This window comes from Microtus pennsylvanicus, chromosome 8 (assembly GCF_037038515.1).
Source record: "Microtus pennsylvanicus isolate mMicPen1 chromosome 8, mMicPen1.hap1, whole genome shotgun sequence".
NCBI lineage: Eukaryota > Metazoa > Chordata > Mammalia > Rodentia > Cricetidae > Microtus > Microtus pennsylvanicus.
In genome coordinates, this window is record NC_134586.1 from 40,619,626 (window position 1) to 40,642,983 (window position 23,358).

General features: G+C 35.7%; 1 protein-coding gene across 5 annotated transcripts in view; it reads right to left on the minus strand.

Moving 5' to 3' along the window:
* The window catches only part of Cntn4 (contactin 4), a 998,986-nt gene that overhangs the window by 488,652 nt on the left and 486,976 nt on the right, over positions 1 to 23,358 (minus strand). For all 5 annotated transcript variants that reach the window (XM_075983304.1, XM_075983301.1, XM_075983302.1 and 2 more), the window contains one exon: positions 20,309 to 20,456. In XM_075983304.1, the coding sequence (XP_075839419.1) occupies positions 20,309 to 20,363 (55 nt within the window). In that variant the 5' untranslated portion in view covers positions 20,364 to 20,456. The remainder of the gene's footprint in view (positions 1 to 20,308; positions 20,457 to 23,358) is intronic.

The window sequence follows — 23,358 nt, forward strand, 5'->3', positions numbered from 1 at the left end:
AAAACTACTATTTTTGTAAAACTCATGCAAATTTTTTCCAGGGTTGCAATGTCTATAGAAATATATGATTCTATGCAAATACAAGTCTATTTGGAACTTCTGCAACATCGCTGGAAATTAACTACATATGACTACTTCAGACAATGACAGAAATATTGACATAATGTTATTTTTTTCTGTTTATGGTGAATTATTCGACATTGTTATATGCACAACAAACCAGGTTTTATTCATTCCATCCAGGAGCAGATAAAATATTCTACTCAATTAGGTAAGTCTTTAAAATATTTTCAAAATGTCTAGGTGACAAAATGAAAGTAGCATTATTGTGGGAACTATACCTGTACAATTGAATTAGGGCTGGTTAAAAAAGTAATTTGCTTAAAAAAAAATTCTTACAATCAGACTTCATTTGTTGTTTAAAATTTCTTTGCTTTAGAGGATGGTCATATTAACTCCATATTGCATTTAGTTTTAGCAAACTTAAAACACATATCTTGACTTACTTCTTTATTTTCTTGTTTCTTTATTAGAAAGGATATCATTGCAGCAAAGATAGCTACAAAAAAAAAGTTTACTCGGGCTTCCTCATGCTCTCTTATCTGTCAGAGTCATGTTAATCACCATGACAAGAAGCCAGCAAAGCAAAAAGGCAGGACTAGGAAAACCCTTCAGTGATGGCTTCTTAGTCTTGACTGAAATGAAGTTCAGACACCTAACATTCAACACTCATTCTCTGTCATCTGCTTTACATGACAGCCACAATTATCTTGATTTCCTGTGCCCATGCTTTAAAAACACTCACTTTATTCTTCTTGCTCTGGGTTCAAAAAACTCTTCTTCCTAAACTATCATAAATCTCAAATGACACCTTCCTTGTGTTGTATCATTCAAACCTCCCAGACACTGCTGACATTAAAGTACAAGCTCACTTGTATCTCTTCAAGGTCGTTGTTTGTGCTTGAGACAATTAATTGGTCATGCATTAAAAATATTTCATGGTACACCTACAAGGTCTCAGGCAATATGATTATAGAGTTTCAGCATGGAATCTACAGACACATTTTCTCTTGACTTGGACTTTCATCTAGATGGCAAGAACCATATATGATGGGCTCATTGATATCAGTGCAATTGAACCTCATTAATTAAACGAAAAACTGAGTTACTCTAGCTAGTGTGTTTGAGCTATTAAAATGAGGAGAATTCTCTTTTCAAATTTACTTTTAAATTAAAATAAAATTCTATCTATTTATTTATTTACTAATTTATTTTGTACAAGTTCAGAATAATATTCATAATGCAAAATGATAAAATCTGACAAAAATGCGTGTGAAATCGTCACAGACTTCTTTTTCTAGAAAAGAATACCTTTTATCTGCTTTGCTAACTTTACCATAAACAAATACATTATCATTAAATAGACTCTTAGGTTATAGTAATGAGAGAATGGGAAGGTTTGGAGATGGTGCTCATTTTGAGTGATCCGAAGATATATTTTATAATACATGTTTATTTTTTGATTGTGTGATGATTTCAATGATGATTAGAATGTGAAATTTTATGAGTGCCTTCAGAAAGTACACAGTGGAAAATATGACTATTGCACATGATTATATTTTTAAAGAAGATACTGTTTTCCTATACACATAATCATGTACACAAAACATGCACACAACACGTAAAATGTTAAAAAAGTATAGCAAAGAATCAATATTCAATGCCAGAAGAGATAAAGCCAACTCACCTACAAAAACAAACAGACAAACAAACAAAAGAACTAAGACTAATCCATTTCTATCAACACAGAAAGCTAAAAAAGGGTGGAACAGAATATTTCAAGCCCAGAATGAGTAATTGCCAGCTAAGATCTTTAAATTTAAAAAAACTATCTTTTAGATTTTACAGGTAATTTAGGGCATTTCAAGATAAGCAAGCCAACACTGCAAGAAATACTTCACGATACTACATGGAAACAACAAAAAACACAATGCCACTTAAAAGTTCACAGGAATGAATAAATTTCATGAAAATAATTGATAATAAAACAGGAGGGAAACAATGATAACCAACACAACAAACCAACAGAACCCTAATTCTCAAAGGAACATTGGAAAACAGATAATAGTAATTGAACCCACTGGAACAATAAAAAAAAATACAGGAATTAGTGAATTCCTCTCAATAAAAAACTGAGATGCAAGTACATTAAACTTTCCAATTAAAAGATACAGAATATTGCTGGGAAAATAACAAAATTGGTCAGATCGATTGCTTAGCATTCAATTAGTACTGGGTTCGATTTCTAGCACAGAATACACTAAGTGTGGCTATGCAGAACTACAAACCCAATGCTTGGGAGGTAGAAACTAAGTAATTCAATGCCATATCCAGCTGCATAAAAAGTCTCATTCCTGTTCCTATTCAATCTCAAACTTCACATATATACACACAGAGTATACACTCCCACACACATTCTTGTACACACACAGACACACACACACACACACATCACCAACACCACCAGTAGCAGCAGCAACACTACCACTACCATCACGATCACTACCACACCAACAACAAAACAGGAGATAGACTAGTAGACTATAATTAAAAAGCACTATCAAATTATCTGCTATATCTAAGAAAAACATCTTATCAATGAATATGTCCACAAAATGAAAGTCATCAGATGGATAGAAGTCAACATACAAGCAAATGTGAAACAGAAAACAAGCTAGAATGCCTATTATAATATCTGATAATATATGACTTCAAGTCAAAACTATGTTAGTTGACAAAAAGAAGACATAAAGAGGACTACTACACATAAGTACATGGAGCATCAAGAAGTTGCAGCAAATGTAAACATGTATTTATTAAATATTGGGATCATTAAATGCATTAAAACATACTAAAATGCATTAAAATTCTAAAAGGGTCTGAAATAAGAGCAGTGATTTTAATATGTCACTCTCATCTTTAGGTATTCGAACTTTGCTTACAAAGGAACTTCTAAGCAAAACTAAATACAACATAGATTAGTTATACATAACAAATAGCTACATATTTCATCTATAAGATACAGAATTTTTATTATTTCTAGAAATCTATGAAATACTTTCTATACTCTACCCTCTTACAGATCATAAATCAAATCTTAAGCAATAAAATAGTGTTAGATTAATTCCATATATCTTTTCAGATCATGGTAGAAAAAATTAGCAATATAAGCAACTGAAAGTATATGGATCCTTAAAGACTGAAATATAATTTTATGAACAGGAGACATTTAAAAAATAATGAGAAATAATAAAGTTACTAGTTTCAAATGGAAATTGTTGCCCAGTTTTTTAGCATCTTTGGTATACCATTAAATTTGTCTTAAAAGGAAAGTTCACATCTGTAAGCGATTTCCACCAGACTCTGCCAAGGAGAGCTTCACACGGGGATTAGAACCAGCCCAAGAATGAGAGATGTAGGTAGGCAGAGGAACAAGAGAGGCAGAGTCATCTAAACCATTTGACAATGGCCACAGAACTACAGGATCTGCAGCTAATTATCAAGTTCCCATCTTGTTTTGGGCCAGTATTTTCTCACTATGCCCCCATTCCTCTCTAGTGGCAAGGTGATGAATATTCTCTATCTTTGTGTAATAAGTATGTAAATAATTGTTGGTTGGTTTCTATCTTCCTTTCAATTTTATAGGGGGATAAAATTAAGAGTTTTCCTGGAATCTAAGAAGAGATTTGGACTTTAGAACATTATCAAGGGTGTGAAAAACTGAATTTAAATTTGGAATAAATTTATTGTGTAGAGCTTTTATTTTTTAGTAAAAATATACTTCACAGGTTAGTGTATTTGAATGTGTAGTCCCCCGTTAATAGAATTGTTTGAGGAGAATTAGGATGTACAGTCTTGTTGGAGAAAATGAGTGCCTAGAGGTCACATGTCACATACTTGAAACATTGCCATTCACTTTCTCTGCTTTGTGTTTGTGTTTCAAAGTGTGAGCTGTCAGATTCTTGTTTCTTCTACCATGCTTTCTTTCTATAACAGGCTCTAATCCTTTGGAATCATAAGCCCAAGTAGATTCTTCAAAAATTCAAAGTGATTTGAAATAAATAATGTAACAATGAATTCACAAGGTCTCAGAAAGGTAAGAATCTGTTAGAGCCCAATGCAGAGGTTAAGAAAAAATAATAGTCATGGCAAAGATTAATGACATGGGGATTAAGAATACAACATACAGGTTCAATAAATCTAAGTTGGTTCTCTAAAAAAGACAAATATTATGGACAAACCAAAAGCAAATCTAAGGGAAAGAAAGACAAAGACGATTCAGTTGATAATATTTTAAACATAAACTCCACTGAAATTATAAAATTAATTGGGAATATTTTAAAAATGTTTATTAATTATATTGAAAAATCTAGAAGAAATGGATAAATTCCTAAACATTATAACCTACTAAAATCAAATCAAGCAAATATAAAAACTCAAGCAGAATCTTATATTATGAAATTGAAAGACTAATAAAGAATCCTCTAAAGCAAAAGTGCAAGATTCAAAGACTATACTACTGAATTCTAACAAACCTTCACCTACCCACTGAGACAGTGGGGCTGATCTATTGGGAGCTCACCAAGGCCAGCTGGACTATGACTGAAAAAGCATGGGATAAAACCGGACTCTCTGAACATGGTGAACAATGAGGGATGATGAGAAGCCAAGGACAATGGCATGGGGTTTTGATCCTACGTAATGTGCTGGCTTTGTGGGAGCCTAGCCAGTTTGGATGTTCACCTTCCTAGACATGGACGGAGGGGCAGGACCTTGGACTTTCCACAGGGCAGGGAACCCTGACTGCTCTTTGGACTGGAGAGGGAGGGGGAGAGGAGTGGGGGCAGGGGAGAAGGGTGGGAGGAGGGGGAGGGAAATGAGAGGCTGGGAGGAGGGGGAAACTTTTTTTCCTTTTCTCAATAAAAAAAAAAAGAATAGCTCATATGAATATACCTCAAACTCTTCCACAAAAGAGGAAGAAAAGAATGCCAGCAAAATAATTGGACATGTACACAACAAAATATAGATATAAATTGTCAATCGTCATTGCATAAATTTATAAAACATTTTTACAACAGAGGAAATAATCACCAGAAAGAGAAGGCACTCTATACAATGGGAAAAGATCATTGCCAATTATGTATCAGACAGGGGGTGATAGCTATTGTATATTAATCACAACTAAATGCAAATATCAACCATATAAATATTTTTATCAATGATTGTGTTAATTAACTGGAAATATCATTTTTGGAAGTAAGAAACACAGGTAAATAAAAGTTTTAAAGTTGTTCACATCTTTAGCTAACATGAAAAGTAAAATTAAAACTTTGAGATTCTGTCTGACCTCCCTTAGAATGGCTACCATCAAGAAAACAAATGGCAATTTGTTGGGGGCAATATTGGGAAGGGGAACATTCTTCATTGTTGGAGGTAGTGTTAACTCCACTCTGATAATCAATAAGATTTCCACAATCTTCGAAAGGTTGACATCTTTTGACAGCAATTTCCTGAGCGAAATCTGAATAAAAATATCTGGTAAATTTTCTCAAAAATTCTTATCTAAAAACCTATATATAATTGGAAATTTTGTATTACTGTTTTATAATGGAAAAGGTACTATTGGACCACTGGCATGATCCTCACATTCTTGTAAAGATTCCATAATTCTGATATTTCATGTTGCAACATTGGACTTATTTTACAACAGAAGTAATTAGTCAAACACAGAGATTAGCTAGTGTTTTAGCAGCTTTGTGAACAAATAGACACTTGAAGGGACATTAAAATCAGTCAAAGAAACTCACAAATTGTTTGATTAAAAGCCAATAGGGGTCCTGAAAATTTGAGAACCGCTTTGTGTTGAATTGCATAAAACTACTGACAAAAATTCTCAGCACTATGTGAAAACATTGTATGCTTTAAAGGCCTCTAGTCATAACATTGTTACATGCCAGACTTTTACTTTTCCAGGGTTTAATTTACAGTTTATATCTAGCCTTTTGAAGTTGTCCATATGGCATTCTGGGTGAGGGGAGAAGAAAGGTAAGAAAAGCCACATCCTTACTTCTCAGGAAGTTTTCCAATATCAATCTCAAATATCTAATATTAAATTCTCTGAATTTTCCAAGTATAAATGGACTGAATATTGTGAACGTAATTCTTAGCTGGATAATTGTTTTTAATGTGTATAATTTTACTATGATAGAGTTAAAATCTTCCCTTTTTATTTAGACAAAAAGGGGGAAATGTTTTGGAATATTTGTACACTGAAGAATATTGCTATTATTGGGATAATAAAAAGAAACAGGAGGATAAATATGAACAAATACCTTTAAGTTGTTGGTTGGGGGTGTTTTAGGCAATTAGTCAAAACAATATAAGCTACTACCATTACCTTGATTGCCTCCCAGGCCTGGAAAATATTGCTGAAGACACCATGCCTATTGGGCATTTTCTCAATTAGTGATTGATGTGGAAAGGCTAAGTTCATTGTGCGTGTGTGTGTGTGTGGGTGCAACCTTTTGGCAGGTGATCCTGAGCAAGTTGAGCAAGCCATGGGAAGCAAGCCAGTAAGTAGTGCTGTTCCATGGTATCTGTATCAGCTCCTGCTTCCAGACCCTGCCCTCTTTGAGTTCCAGCCCTAACTTCCCTTCTATGATGAACAGTGGTGTGGAAGAATAGTCCAAAGAAACTCTTTCCTTCCAAGTTGCTTTGGTCATGGTATTTCATTATGGCAACAGAAATGCTAAGACAATCCAATTGGAAAAACATTACATCACAATGCAAGTGTAAATATCACAGTGTGGGAAGGGATTCTTTGGGATGGTGCCTACAGAACTCTACTGAAGAGAGAAAAAGGGATAGGGAAAGAGCGCTGAGCTTCACTGGACGTTTCTGTTTTACAGAGATCTCCTGTGCCCCTGTCATAGTCACCCCCTGTCACCTGTCTCCTCTGTAAGTCATAACAGTGCAGCAGAATTCTTCAGAGAGGATCACAGCCAAGGTTTCCTAAGGCGGGAAATGGTTAACCCTGACAAATACTGCGGCATTTTTAATATTTACCCTTTTGCTCAGAGAAGAGAGGGAATTTAGTTTGGATTTGCTCGCTTCTTTGAATGTTCATAATTTCCATAACTGTGAGGAGGGCAATATCTTTTCTGGAGACAAGAATGTAGTAGAGTTGTTTCACATGTTTTCTCAGAGGAGCATAGAAAACAATACATATGAAACATTTTGCCATATATGAACAGATTACTCTAGTGAATTTTAAGCAAATAAATTGAAACTTTACTCATTTCATCTCAGAGGGAGGTGAACAGTTGGAGTTCCAAGGTGTGTTTAAATACAATTTCATTACCTTTAAATCTGTATTCTAAGGCAGGATATAATTAGAGTGGGAAAGGAAAGGGGTACAGGAAGGAGGGAGAAAATCTTAGCTGTGTAGGTCAGGGGGAGTGATAATGAATATTGCAGCAGGGGGTGGAAAGAAAAACAAGGCAACAACTCGGAGGGAAATAAAATGCTGGGGAGTCAAGGGAGGAATGTCTCCCTGGAGAAAAGCTGAGACCACCGTGCTGTAGTTAGCTATGTATAACAAATAAAGCAAGGGAAACGGGGAACATCTACACAGCTTCATCATTCTTTTTTTTTTCTTTTTTAGTTAATAAGCAGCAGATCACTGACTGAGGAGGAAACAGGCAAATAGCAGAGCTGAGCAGACATTAAGTACACGGAGGTTAAGTCTATGCTATAGAGACAAATCAAGGTTTTGATGCTATAGAAGGACCTTGGTAAACTGAGGCTGCCGTCCTCTAGGATAAATTTGGTCAATTGCTGAGGGACAATGGTCTTTTATACTGTCACTTGTATTATTTTTAATAAAATGCAGATTGGCCATTAGCCAGTCAGAAAGGATAGGTGGGGCGACAGCAACAAGGCAAGAAACAGAGGCGTGTCAATGAGAATTATGGGAAGAGGGAAGTTTCAGTCTGCAACCATCACCCAGACACAGAGAAAGCAAGATGCTACTGCCTTGCTGAAAAAGGCATATACAATATGCCTATAACATAAAGGTTTATTACATAAATATTTATCTGTGGTGTGTAGCAACAAGAAAGCACTCAAACTCCAAATCATGGGAAATTATTGATGCACTGATAAAACTAAATTAAATATTTCCAATATTATTGTCTAGGTATGAAAGCAGTTGGCCATGCAAACTTGGGAGAATAAGCAATATTTTTTTCTGTTTTGCAGATTTTTCATCTTTATAAGGGGAGAGCAGAACTATGTGAGCCCAAATCTTTGACAATCTGTCAATTTCTAATGCTGAGGCATCACGTTGAGATTGCTATGTCAAGCATTGACCGGACTTTCAAAATGCCTTGGACACAGAGTAGAGAGTAAGGTTTTCTTCTATGTTTCATTTACCTTAACTTGCTTGACATTTAGTTCTACTCTAACAAAAGCAGAAGGCTTTCAGTTGTGCATCTTACTCTGTGGTACAAAAGTGGGAACAAAATGGTTGAAACTAGGGAGCTTAATTGTGTTTTACATTAATTGTAATAGTGTGCATATGGTGAACCTTAAGAGATCAAACCAGAAAGATGCATGATGGAACACTGGAAAGCACACTGGGTTGTGGAAAGTGCATTCCCGCTTTCTCACTCATCCTCTGCAAGACTCTGAAATGCATCAGTGAAATGAACTACGAAGTAAGAGCCCTGGCATAGGTACATGACTTCACAATTCTGAAGCTGATCATGAGAATGACTGAGAACAGAGACTCTGAAAAGACAGTGACACCTTTGTTACTTTTAATTTATATATTAATGTATTGTATTATATGTACATAAGTGTCTTCCTTGCATGTATGTATGCACGCCATGTATGTGCCCAGTACCTGCAGGGGTCAGGAAAGGGCATAAATTCTCTGGAACTGGAGCTAGAGAGGGTTATGAGCCACCTCAGGGGTGCTGAAACAGAACTGGGAACTCTGCACGAGCAATACGTACTTTTAACCACTTAGCAATCTCCAAACCCACAACATTTACTTTATTGATAAAAGGAAAAAAGTAAATGATTCATCCATCTTCATTCTACACTCAAGTATGACTTCTCAAACAACAGTCAAGGAGAAAAGCAACTGTCTCTTTGATAATGAACTGTCTGAGGAGCCCTCTGGGATTCCTCCTCGAGAATAAGAGCAGGGAGACTTCCACTAGAGAGAAAGGGGGAATGTGAGGCTGATTTTAGAATGGAGAGCAAGCAAAAACCCTCATCTATTTTCAGTGACTTTTCCCTGGGAAGCATAGCATCTTTTCTTGACAATTATAGCCTTCTAGTAGGCAAAATTGAAATTTATATTGCATGTTAATAACTCAATATGGATTTTAAGAGTTATTACAACTCTTTAAAAATATTTTCATTTTATTAGCATTTATTAATTGGATAAAATAATAGTTTTCTTTATGGTATTTTTATATGTATATGATAGAATTTTATTATCTTTAATTCCATGTTATCACATTCTCCTCTACTCTTCCACTGTACCCTTTCTATGCCACCAAGTCCTCCCTCCACTTTCATGTATTATCTGACTTATTTTCTTTAATTATTGTTGCTACATGTATGTATACATGTGAAGGCACAACTGACACATTCTGAGTCCATGTAGTGTTTTCATATGAATAGTTTATTAGCACTGGCCATTGATATTGGATAATCAAACAGAGCGCTAATCCCTGGGTAAGACTGAATTTTGATCTCTCAGTAGTCATCAGTTTAGCACTTCATCAAGTGGTAGGGACTTGGGAGATTTCTTCCATCCACAATCACATACACAAAGGAAGGGCAATTTTATGGAGAAAGAGAAGACAGCTTGAGGTCAGCTATCTCTAAATGACAAATTTATTGATACTACTAACAACATTCAATTCAGTTTTATGAAATGCACAGTTAAGTCTTGGGTTGTATCTCCCCAACTACTCTCTAACCCTTGATTAATCCCATCATCCTAAGAAGAAATCACATAGACAGTATCAGTCTTTTAAATCTGTCCCAGTCTGATCCTAAATAAGTACATACTTACTTTCTCTGTTGTTTGATATATCTAGGGATTCAAGTAAATGGAGTATTATTATATAAAATCCTTGGGTATGATTTTATCCATTAAGAATAATGCTTACAGGGTTGTTCCAAGAAGTTACATGTATGACACTATTTTTTTTTACTTTTCATCAATAAACAATGTTTTATTATATAGGCCCACTGTATCTTATTTGTTCTTTAGCCAGATGATAAGTATCTGAGTTCCTCCCTCTCTAAATGATACTGCTCTGAACTTTGAGTAGGGTGCTATGAGACAATGGTTTTATCCTGTCACTTGTATTATTTTTAATAAAATGCTAATTGGCCAGTAGCCAGGCAGGAAGTATAGGTGGGGCAACAAGAATTCTGGAAAGAGGGAAGCTTAAGTCCGAAGTTGTAACCCAGCCTCAGAGGAAGCAATATGTGACTTCCTTGCCAAAAAAGGTACCAAGCCACATAGCTAACTCAGACAAAAATTATGGGTTAATGTAAGTTATAAGAATTAGTAAATAAGAAGCCTGAGCTAATGGGTCAATCAGTTTATAACTAATGTAGACCTCTGTGTGATTGTTTGGGACTTAATGACTGCAGGACACGGTGGGACCGAAAACCTTCGTCAACAATAGGGATTATTTTTTTTCTCAGTACTATTCACATGTCTCTGGAAAGGGCCTGAAAACTCATGTTTTTCACCATTTTACAATTTTGCTATACAGAGACAGATATTCTTTACTTTATGAAGGTGCTCCACGAAGCTGTGATTAAAATCCTCTCTCCATTTATAGATGCATATACATGTACCACAGTTTACAATATTTTCATGTGTTTTTTATTTTTAAATGAATATTCATTTTTAGTTTTTATGTATGTCCATGTCTATGTATCTTTATGAGAGTTTTTCATGTGTGTGCAAATACGCAGAGAATTCAGAAGTCAATGTCATATTTCCTGGGGCTAGAGTTACATGTAATTTTGAGTCACCTGACATGTATGCTGGGAACCAAATTGAGTACCTCTAGAAGAACAAACAGTCAATGCTCTTAACCACTGAGCCATCTCTCTAACCACTTTATGGTTTTCTCAAAGTCTTTATCTTCAAAGTCCCTGTTGTTCATTACAAATTCAAGACGAGTCATGTTTGCACTTGTAAGTTTCCCAAGTTCCCACATTAAAGCAAAAGAAAAATGAAAGAGGCAAAGCTTTATTTTACATAAACCAAAAAATCAATTCCAGTACATGATCATATATAACTTACTAATGAGGTGCTCTGCATTCAACATTCTAAGCAGAGAGAGAGAGAGAGACAGAGAGAGAGACAGAGAGAGAGAGAGAGAGAGAGAGAGAGAGAGAGAGAGAGAGAGAGAGAGAGAGATACAAATGGGGCCAGATACTACCAGCAATGTATCCCTAAGCCACAAATTATTTAGGATCATTGTCACACCCAGATACCAGGAAGGGGAAGACAGGGTCTACTATTCTCAGAATGGATGTAGTCGTGTGGTATGAACCAAATTCCTAGAAGGAGGAAATCATAGATTCAAGGAGCTAAGGAAACATAAAATCAGGTAGCAAAGTTACCAGGATCACAAGTCCTCATGCATATGAACATAAAAGTGATTGCTGGGACAGAGGAGCCTCTGGGCAGCTGCCTCTGTACAAGGGAGCTCCATGATGCAGCTGATGTGGGCCTTTCCCCATGCTGCAGCAATTTTTTTCACGGAAACAGGTACTTGGAGTCTTTAACTCACCCATGGTCCTGCAAGTGATCCCTTTAACCTATCATTTCTATGAACTAGACCTGGGTGGAATTATATCAGAGGTCTTTTATTGGTGTCATACCTAGGGGCATCATCTAGGAAAATACAACTTCCAGGCACTTTGAGCTCCAATTTTCAACCTTAAGAAACAGAAAACAGCATTTTCCTGTTGTTTCAGGCCCCACAGTTGGCAGCAATCCCTGAGGGCAGTTCTGAGGTGTTCATGTGCTTTTTGGTGGATCAGTTTGTACTGGTCATATTTCATATGTTAGGGAGCCCCTAGATCATGTGAAAACATAACTTAAGAAATTTTAGAGAACGTTTCTTTTATGACACTTTATAAACTGCTTTAGAAATGAAAACATTTGAAGTAAGTTAATTTGGATCTGAGGTAGTGAGCTCTCGCCCTCAGAGTCAGTTAGTTACAAAACAAAATAATGCCATCTTCCTTAAGGGAACGTAAGCTTGATTACACCGAGAAAACATGGAACAATCTGGCAATCCACTAGGGGTTTTGTAAACTATGAAAACTTATTTCATCTCCCAAAGTACAGAATTTATACCTAATAACATATATTATCATCCACTAAAACGATGTGCAATTACTTTCAATGTGTATGCTCAAGGGATCCATCTAAATATTCTACAACACATGTCTATTTCCATTTAAAATTAAGAAATAATATTCTGTATTCCATAACAACTTGACATCACAGGGCTGTATGGTACCCATTTTTGGGTCAGAAACAGTGAAAAAGGTTAGCAAGGGTGATACTGATATTCATGGCATGCTTCCATATAAAAATCTTCATCATTATGGAATTTTAACCATTTTGGTTGAATTTCTATACTCTTGAAACCTAACTAATTTATGGAATCCAATGATAAAATTTATCATTAGCTTATCCCTAGTGCCAGCCCTAGGTGAATGTCTCCAACTGGTACTTGTCCTAAATGGTAAAAGGGTAACTCAAAATGTTTCTTCGCCTACATAAAAACATTTGATGCCCACTGATATGCTGCTGCTTCTATTGCTTCTGATGCTTATACTTATGATGAGGGTGTTCAAAGCTGCATCAGATACTTGCTATCTGTATGAAGGTGGTCACTGTTCTGAGTCTCTACACCCCACACTCCCCACAACCCCCCACACTAATACAACCTTAGTATTTAATACTCATATATATTTACCATGTTTTCACTATGCAAAGTCACATTGTAAACATTTGGAGAAACAGATGTGCTATAAATCCTGGGTACTTAATCTTGCAACTTTTTAAGAAGGACCAGAAACCTGTATTCCACGAGACTGATCACTAGACTCAATGATCTCATCATCTTATCACCACCAGGGCTACCACCAACACTATCATCATTACCATCATCATCATCATTTACATAGTACGAATGGTTTAATTTATAACCAAGCTACTTTCCTAGAGTTCAGCACTAGTAAGGTCACTGAACATATGTTGGATGAAGCTATGAATACTAAATGCCACTAGCAATGTAATAAACTCAAACTGTATCAAAGACAAAGTAAATAAACATGAGACCAGTCGTCACAAACAGAGGGAATGTTAATAGTTTTGCTCACTTTATAAATTATATAAAATAATAATAATAGTACCACCCATGACCTAGGGAAGGGATACCCTTGATAGCATATCTAAGAAACGTTAAAAGTTAAGTAATTGCAGAATCAATTCTCTTAACTGTCAGCTCTATCAAGGTGGCTGGGTTTTTTGTTGTTATTGTTGAGTTTTTTTTTGTTTTGTTTTTTTGGAATGAAATTCACTGTTAGGGACTATTACAGTTTTTGTATCTTGAATGAGCAGCATTATTGATTCACATTTCAACAAGAAGCATTGATCAACTGATATTAACTGCATATTATTCAATATTATCATTTAATATTTTTGTTAATGTTGATATTTTTAATTGTCTATTTTTCTTCCAGTTTTATTTTATTCTACCTATTACTCTTTTATCACCTTTTTTGTTAACTCATGAATATCATAGACATTCTCAGTAAATTTTCTTATTTATAGTTAAGGTGTCTAGTCTGGATCAGCATACCTAATGAAGTCATTAAGGACTTTGCTTTATGAAAGGTTTTATATTGATTGTTCTAACATTTTTTTATATGACTACTGCTATATATTGGTGCCTAGGGGCAAAAAATGTCACTGCTGGTTCATCTATTTACTTCATCTTTACTAATAATTAATATTTTTCATTGTGAAATTATTTAAATATAAAACTCATCATTCAATTTTTTTTCTTTTTAGTATTCTATTTTCTTGGTTGGGAAATATATTTTCTTTGTGTATTAAATTCTTTATCACTGGAGATATTGTTTTCTTTTAATATAATTATTAGTGTTCTTCTGGGCTTGGTCTTTGTGCTAACTGTGCTTTATGTCACAGCCAATTATGAGAGAGTACAGAGGAATCAGGAATCTCAGCTTAGAATTCTATCTACATGATTGTAAACATACTTTCTTAGAGAAAAAAAATCAATTAAGATGCCACTGCAGGACTCTGTTTGAAGTGACTAAATTAACACCCAATTTGCTATCTTTTGATCTTAATTAAATATATATTTCTATGAGACCACAAGTAACAGTAGGCTTATCATCTAGATTAATTATTTGTCTATTACTGTGATAAAACAACATGACCAATACAACCTACAGAAAAGAGAGTTTATTTGCACTGATAGATCTAAACGGCCAAGATTTTATCATTATTGCAGTACAGAGGCATGACAGCTAGAATCAGGCACAGAAGCTGCTGCAGGAGTTGACAACTACATCTTGGATCTTGGACCACAAGCAAAAAGCAGGGAGAGTAGGCTGGATGTGGTTCAGCTCTCAAAGTCCACCCCAGGGACATCCTTCCTCAGTATGGCCACACCTCCTAAACCTCCTCAAACAGTGTCAACTATTGGGACTCCAGTGTTCAGATGGCTAGGACTATAGAGGCCATTTCTAATTCAAACCACCCAGTATCTGTTTAGAACTGGAATTATTTGGTTATTGCTTCTTTTTCTGTCTTATTTCTGAGAAAACTGGAAAGTCTTTTAGAGTAAAATAGACCTGGTTGTCTTGTTAGATCAAGCCTTACCACTCATGCCTGTGTATAAATCTCTTCCTATTGAGACTGTAGAGATATAATAAAGCAAGAATGAGGTATGAATATGCTTTATGATTTGGTGCTCTTCTGTAACATGTTGATAAAGTGGCAAAAAGTGTGACCATCAGATTCTATGTACAAATATGGATAACCTTATTTGAGTATTTTTACATTCAGGTGATGTGGGTTTCTCTCTGTATGTTGTGAATACCATTGGTGAATAAAGAAACTGCCGTGGACTGTTGATAAGGCAAACTTAGGTAGGCAGGGGAACTAAACTGAATGCTAGGAGAAAGGAGGTGGAGTTAGGGAGAAGCCATGGAGTTGCCAGTGGAGACAAATGCGCTGAAACTTTGCTGGTAGGCCACAACCCTGTGGTGATTCACAGATTAATTGAGATGGATTAAATTAAGATGTAAGAGTTGGCAAATAAGAAGCTAGAGCTAATGGACCAAGCAGTGATTTAATTAATACAGTATTTGTGTGATTATTTCAGGGCTAAGCAGCCAGAACAAAATAAGTGGGCTCCTTGTAACAAATAGGGTCTATAAGGAGCCCAAACCATAGACAATTCCCTGCCACTGCACACACCTGGGGCTTCTTTTTGTGTGTTTGTATCCAGGTGTTGACCTTTTGTTATCATTTTTACTATCACATATTTGAACTGCATCCCTATAATTCACTATTCTACTGGGGACTCTTTTCTCCAGTTTTATGAATACCTACCAATCTGAGTCTAACCATAAGAGTATTTCTCCTATAAACTATCCAGGATATTTCTCTATCACTTACAGTCAGATGTAACAGCAGCATAGGTGTGTGTATGTGTGTGTACAAATCAACAAAATTCTCAAAAGAGACAATTGCTGAAGTTGGTAAATGGCAAACTGAGAGGAAAATAAATTTAGCCTCCCTGAAATCAAGATGATCTAAGACTGTACCATGCTTACATTTTTACACACATTCACAGAGGGTTTTTTTTTTTAAGTCTTCACACCTCTTGCTGCACATCACATATGGGCCAGTCATTTTATTCTTTCTTTCAAACCCTGCCAACATGAACAGAATTAGGAACACATTGTAAAGCACATGACCTGTGTGAAATTTCATATTAGTTGAAATCCTAGACTTGGTTCTAACCAAATCACCATACATTTTTGTATTCAAATCATGAGCATGGAGAAAATCATAAATATTTGGAGTTGAAATATGTTCTTTAGAGACCACCTGTTCCAGCCTCTCATTACACAGAGGTGTAAACTGAATCCATGAGAGGCAAAATGGCTTGTCAAACATCTGGTAAACAATGACACTAGCAAACAACAAAAAGACTGGCACAATCCAGTTGCACAACCTAGATGCTTATAGATTTAACTCTATGATGTTATATGTGCATGGATTTCTTGAAGCATAAGCATGCTTGGGCATATATGTATAAACATATGATGTCAGCTCTTCTGCCAGTTGTCAAGGTTGTGCTTCTGCTTCTTTTCTGGGTCTTCCTAGTCACTGATATGGACAACATTAAGTATCTGTCTCTATTGATTGTTGTGCATATACGATTGGCTTACAGTCTCCCAAAGCTGAGTCTGAGAGAAGAATATCTAAACAATTAGTTTTTCTGGAGGCAATTCCAAAATCCAAGAGTAAATAACGAAGGCAGAAGTTGCTACTGTGGGCATTTGGGATTTTTCCTGTTGGGGATCCCTAAGGTACTGCAAGAAAAGACTGCCTAAGAATCAACTCTCCAAATAACAGAAGACTTAGTCATTTATCTGTGGACTGTCATGCTCCATTGGCTGAGGACTGCCCCCAAGGAGAGGGTTAGTTTCATGGTTTTCCAGGCTTATGATGTGCGAGAATGTCTTGAGGCAGAGAACTATAGAAAAATACCACCAGAGCTATAATCAAAGCCAGAATGGGTAAAGGGCTATTGGACCAAACAATCCCTAGCAATTTTAATATTTTGTACATTCATTTCTAATTTAAAAATACATGTAGGGGTTAGCCTCATAGGTTATTCATTCATTGAGCTATAATAAAGACAATTTCAGAGCCCCCCATGGTATCCCATAACTACAAAAGATCCTGGAATTGGAGATATGTGCTTTGGTTCTCTCTCTCTCTCTCTCTCTCTCTCTCTCTCTCTCTCTCTCTCTCTCCTCCATCTCTCTCTCAGTCTTTTTTATGTGACTTGTCAGTATGGACCACTCATTGAATATATGCTATATATATTGAATATATATAGGCCATATATGCTATGCCTCCAGATGCTGGGTATAAAGCAATGAACTAAAAGGAAAAATTCTTATACCAATACAGATAATATTTTCCTCTAAAACAACACACTTCTAAAATAATATTCTGCAGATGCTGATAAGTAATCTGAAGAAAATTGAGGCAATTGGGGAAGTAAAAGCTTTGAGCAAAAAGGAGCAATGCCATTTTAATTCATCTATAGTTGCCATGAAAATATCATGGATTATATAACATTGTAGGACATATCTAAATAATAATAGAGACCAAATCTTAGGTATGTTAAAGGTATTTTCTTGACAAAAGGACGTCTTAAAGTCCAATTATAAATGGTATTATTTTGTATGACAAGAAAAGTGAATGTTAGGGGAACAGTTTGTGGTTCCATGCATGAATCTGTATCTTTAAAACATATCTTAATTTGATTCATTTATATTATGATCCTAAAACTCCATGAAATTATATACAAAATGTGAAACACTCTGGGTTCAGGTATATATGCACATACACACAGAGAACAAGCATATGCTAGTTCTTTCATAGTCACTACTATTCTTGATTATGTGGTGACAATCTGACAGTTTCCTTGCTCCTTTAGAGAATATAATATTGTCACCGCAGATTTGAGTGGCTTTAGAGGTACATAAGTAAAGGTCAATTACTTTTTCATTTAACTTTTAGGTGATTGATACAGGTATTCTTCTTTTTCTTCTTCTTTTTTTTTGCATTTTTGAATTACCAAATCATCACCAGAGAGTGAAACTATTATTTGATATAAAAACAAAGAAAGAAAACACACTGAACTAAAAATCACCAATCAGTGTCCCTGAACAATTATTGAGTCTTAAATGATTCCTCCTAGGCACAGTTAGCCTGGTGATATATTTGGAACAGAAAATGATCAGGAAAGGAGATATTTGAGAGGTGATAATTATAGTAAACATAAGCATACATACTGTTCTTGCCAAATTTATTCTGAAACTTAAGGCTAAAGAAGCATAAAAAATATGGATGATATATATATATATATATATAAAGACAAAAATGAGCAGTTAAAGAAATCTGTTCAGCATTGAGAGTGTTGAGTGCTATAGAAATTAATGAAGTCAAGGCAAATAGCAAGAAAACAAAAACATTAATCATAGCTTGATTTTATATACCCCAAAAGAGGTATATGGGAAGAGAATATTAATATATTCATTATTGGATTGGGACTTCAAGCCTTTCAAAACACAAATGAAAAGGTGTGTAGCTTTCTGATTTTACAGCCTTTAATTTCCTGATATCGCCTCAAGAACACTAGGCTAAATGTATACATTTCTGCTTTTAAAACTGGGAAGTCTATTCACTCCTACATAGCTTAGAAGTTATCTGTGCAGAGTTACTATAATAAACAAAAGTTTCAAGACCTCTATCAAGGTCTTTCGGGAATTAGATACCAGAGAAAACCAGCTGATGTGTACAGTTTGTGTTATAATGTTGAGATTGTTGAAGATTTAGGCTCTGAACATACAGGTGAGATAAATATAATCTCTAAAAAAGATTACAAAATGTTCATGAGTCATGGAAGTGTGAGCATGTTGTGTATTCAATCTAAGTAAGAATGTTAAAATTGGATTTGAAGAAAATTGTATCCAAATAATATAAATAAACCACAACAAATTAAAACAACCAATATGCTAGTAAAATGATAAACTAAACAATTCAGAAATGATTGATAGTTTGAAGTTCCAAAACAAATAAGAATGAAAAGCACAATTTCAAGGGTGAATTTTAATCATGAACTGGCCAAGCTGAAAATGCCACTAAAATAATGGAATTCATGATGCTCAAGACAAGTCTGGATTTTGAGATATAGAAGTTTCAAGTACAGGATTTATGAATTTCAGTGGCTTTCCCCACTTCTTGATGGATCGACAATATTCTCCACCATTGTAATAAAAACACCCCTCAAAATACTTACCGCCTAGGATTAATGCAAGAATGAAGTAAGATTAAACACAAGTACTTAGTAGAGCACCTGCCATGAAGGGAGAGACCCACACATGCCAGTGCTGTATTTGCTCGAATTGGCAAACTGTCTACTTGTAAATTAAGACAAACACAAGAACATGGTACTTGTATATGTTCTGCTTGGGATTATAGTCCTGGGCCTCCCCAAAGTTACCCACTAGTATCTAAATGTATAAATTGTTTAAAGAATAGGAATTCAAAAGCTCTATTTGTTTCAGGACTTCATGTCACAAAAAAAACCAAAACAACAAACAACAACAAACAAACAAAAACTCTTTAAGTATATTCACATGTCCTAGGAATTAACACTATGACCAACAGATCAGGTCAATCTAAATCATTTAAAAAGACTCTGAAAGATGCGTACCAATCCAAGCCAGGAAACAATTCCCATGGACTTACAATGCATCACTCCTGAATCACACATGTTAGGTACTCAAATCACCCAGACAACTGAAAAAGTCCTAGACAATATGTTTGAATGTTTAAAGCCCCTTTTCTAGTGGTTGCCCATGAGTATTACCCTCTGTATTTTATTTTCTGGTTATTAGAGGCTATAGGCACACTGAAACGAAAAGCATAGAGTAATAAGATGGAGTGAATTGAAAGAACTACTCAGATAAGATCCCATCCACTGACAGCAAACAGGCAACACTTCTGACTGTATCATTAGATTTACTGCCTAACATCTCCGTGCAATTGAGACCCAGGATGAGCAAAAAAAGCAATGTTCAAACTAAATAATGACTTAAAAAGCTGTAAAGGGAAAGTTCAACAGATGAAACATCACTGTGTATGTCTGGACAGAGCACCATGAAAAGAGCCAGTAAAAGACTGGCAAGAAGGTGTATTCACCACTGTCAGCAAACGCTAGCCACAGTAACCTGCACAATTAGGATTTTACCATCGCTGTCTAAAGCAAAGGCCCACTTTTGAATTAGTGTGAAATACAGTGGCACTTTTAAATCAAAAACTTTTGAAATGACACTCTACCTGCAAGGCACAACATGAATGATTGCAGCACTAGCAGTTCCCATGGCAACCTCATCTTCAGTTTCCGAGGTCAAAGGAGTTTCGAGTCCAATAACAAGTGAATAGAACCGCTGCTTCTGCTCCTTTTAAGTTTTGTGCAACCTTTAATCTGTGGACAAGAAGAGACATTACAGTGAGATTTGGATCCATGTCTCCTTACAGTCTCTGAATATCTGCCTTTAATTGAATAAGTATAAATCTGCTAGTGGAAAATATTGAAGAAAACGAAAGAACACTGAATTATAAATATGAAGACAGTAAAAGCATCCTACTTCTATTTTATTTTGAGATAGGGTTTTTCTATAAAGCCTATGCTGGCTCTCAGCTTCAAATTCTCCTGGGTCAGCCTCCTCAGTGTTGGGATTACAAATGTAGATGAACATGCTTAACCCACTTCATATTCCTTTCTTTCAAACGATGCAAAGGTAAGGGCCAGGCCTAGTATGCCCCTGTATAGACCTGGTACTAAATAAGAAACTCTCTTGATTAGGAAGGAATTAACTTGAAGGCAGTAGAAGAGATCTTGATTTGACAGATTGTTCTCTGTCCTTTCATATCTTGTTTTGCTATTTTCCCTGGAAAATAGTAAATTCAAAAACATTAAATAGCAAGATATCCAAAGAATGAGATAAAAAAATGTGAGTTTTTACAGGTCTCAATTTGAACTCTGAATTTCTAGAATGGAAGTGCGTGTGAAAACTCTAATTACTCTGCCAATTCATGTATTCATTCTGCGTTCCACATTCTTTTTTAAAATTGTGCTACAATATGAATATTGCTTTTTGAATATGCTATTGGAAGGTTCACGTACAAGAGGCTTGGCATAGGGTGTTATAAAGTAAGATAATGAGATCTGAGAAAGGCTGGACTCAGTGGGATCTGATTATGCCTTTGAAGGAGATGTCCTCGAAAGGGATTAAAGTAAACTCTCAAGGGACCCATGAATCCTTGCAAGAGTGATTTATGACAGAAAGCCCTGACTCACTCATTCCTTGGCTCCTGTTAGTTACTGTCTTCTCTTTCTCTTGCATGTATTCCTTCCTTCCAGTGACCTCAGAGTTATTGCCAGAGTCTGTACAAATCTGCTTAGACTTCAAGCTTCCAAAACTAAAAGTTACAACAAACCTCCTTTTCTACACTGAGTAGCTGCCTTGGGTGATTCATTGAACTGAAGAAAAATGGGGCAAAACTAAAGACAACTAAGGTACACAGCTCCAGTGTCGATTGAAATATATCTTCCCAATTATGAATTGCTGTCAACTGGACGGGAATGGAAAAACCAAGACAAAATTTAAAAAAGAAGGAAGAATCTATACTGTTCACAGGAAAATAGATACAGCAGGAGACAACCTTAAGTAAATTAACTCAGTCTCAGAAAGATAAGTTTGTTTCTTTTATGCATGGATCCTGTCTCACTGAGATTTAAAATCACATATGTACGGATAACATGGAAGTAGAAACAAAGCTTCCTAGAAAGACAAAGGGAACCAATGTGAGGGAAACAGGGAGAAGGAGTAGTATTGACGGGTGATGGGGGATAGGCTCACTGTGTGTTATCTACTTGTAGGAACGTAGCTTTATCTAACACTGTAAAATAAATTAACTAAATACAAAGTATGGAGAGATTTTTTTAAAAAAGGAATTTACTCTTAAATCATCTGCTGATAAACATCTCCCTTAGATAAACAATAACAATAATTTTTTCACTGGCTAGAAATCTTAAACTAGAATTCTGGAGTAAAGATAGGCATTTTATTCTGTGAACCTTTCAAAAGCTACATAAACAAATGCATGAGTCAAGTTAAGAAAGCATTGACATTATGGAGAGCCCTGACACCTCCTGGCAGAGAGGGGCAGATCTGTCCATGCCCTGTTCAATCAGAGCAAGGACATGTGGGGCCCAGGCCCAGATTTATAGAAGTACATACAACTTTTCAAAGAAAAACATTGCTTTTTGAAAACTGATCAAGTTTTAATGATTGGCATTCAGTTTAAAATATTTTAAGATAAGATCAGACATATTCAGTAAACAAAACATTTACATTTCCTCTAAGGTTCAGAGTACTTTACAAAATATAGGATGTAAAGGACACAAGAGCAAGAAGTTAGTGGGATGAGCTGTAAAATTCCATCTAGGCAAGAGACACTCGTGAGCTCAGGAACTCCCAGCAGCTGCTAATATTTGTACTGGCTCTGCATTGAAACTCAGGCACACACGAATGAAGGACTGACTTATTGGTACTGAGCTACTAAGGGACAGGAGAGTCACTGCCTTCTAGTTTGTCCCCACCAATGACCCCGCTAGGTAATTCAACCAATGCTCACACAAATGGCTCTAAATAAGTGGGCCAAAAGTCAAATCAAACGTCATGAATCTTGGAATGGGACTGGTATGAATGATAGAGTCAGGGGCTGGGTGAGAGAGGATGGGGTGGGGAATAAGACTAATAAGAATATATTATAGTTGTGTGTGTATAAAATGCTAAAAATATGAATAAATTAATTTACAAATGCACAATAAGTGAAATTTTCTTTTCTATTGGACCAAATGAACACTTATGGGGTTAACTTTCTAACTGTAGTTAGTGTCCTAGGCCGTCAGTAAAAACTGCTGAGTCAGAACCTACAGATGATGATTATAGAAATCGTAAACATTACCTGCATTTGAACCTGTCTACTAAAGGCTACAGACAGTGACTTTGCAAAAGACTCTATGCATTATGATTTCATAATCTCAAAATTTCTATTCTATATCCACTGTGATAGTTAGTTTTATGTCAGTTTGACACTAGCTAGAGTTATTTTGGAAGAAGAAATCTCAAGGGAGAAAACGTGCCTACCAGAGTTGCCTATGGTACATTTTCTTCATTGGTGATTGATACATAAGGGCCCAGACTATTATGGGTGATTCCAGCCCTAGACAGACGGTCTTTGGGTTCTGTAAAATGCAGCTTGAGCTAGCCATGAGAAGCAAGTCAGTAAAAAGCACCTCTCTATGGCCTCTGCAATAG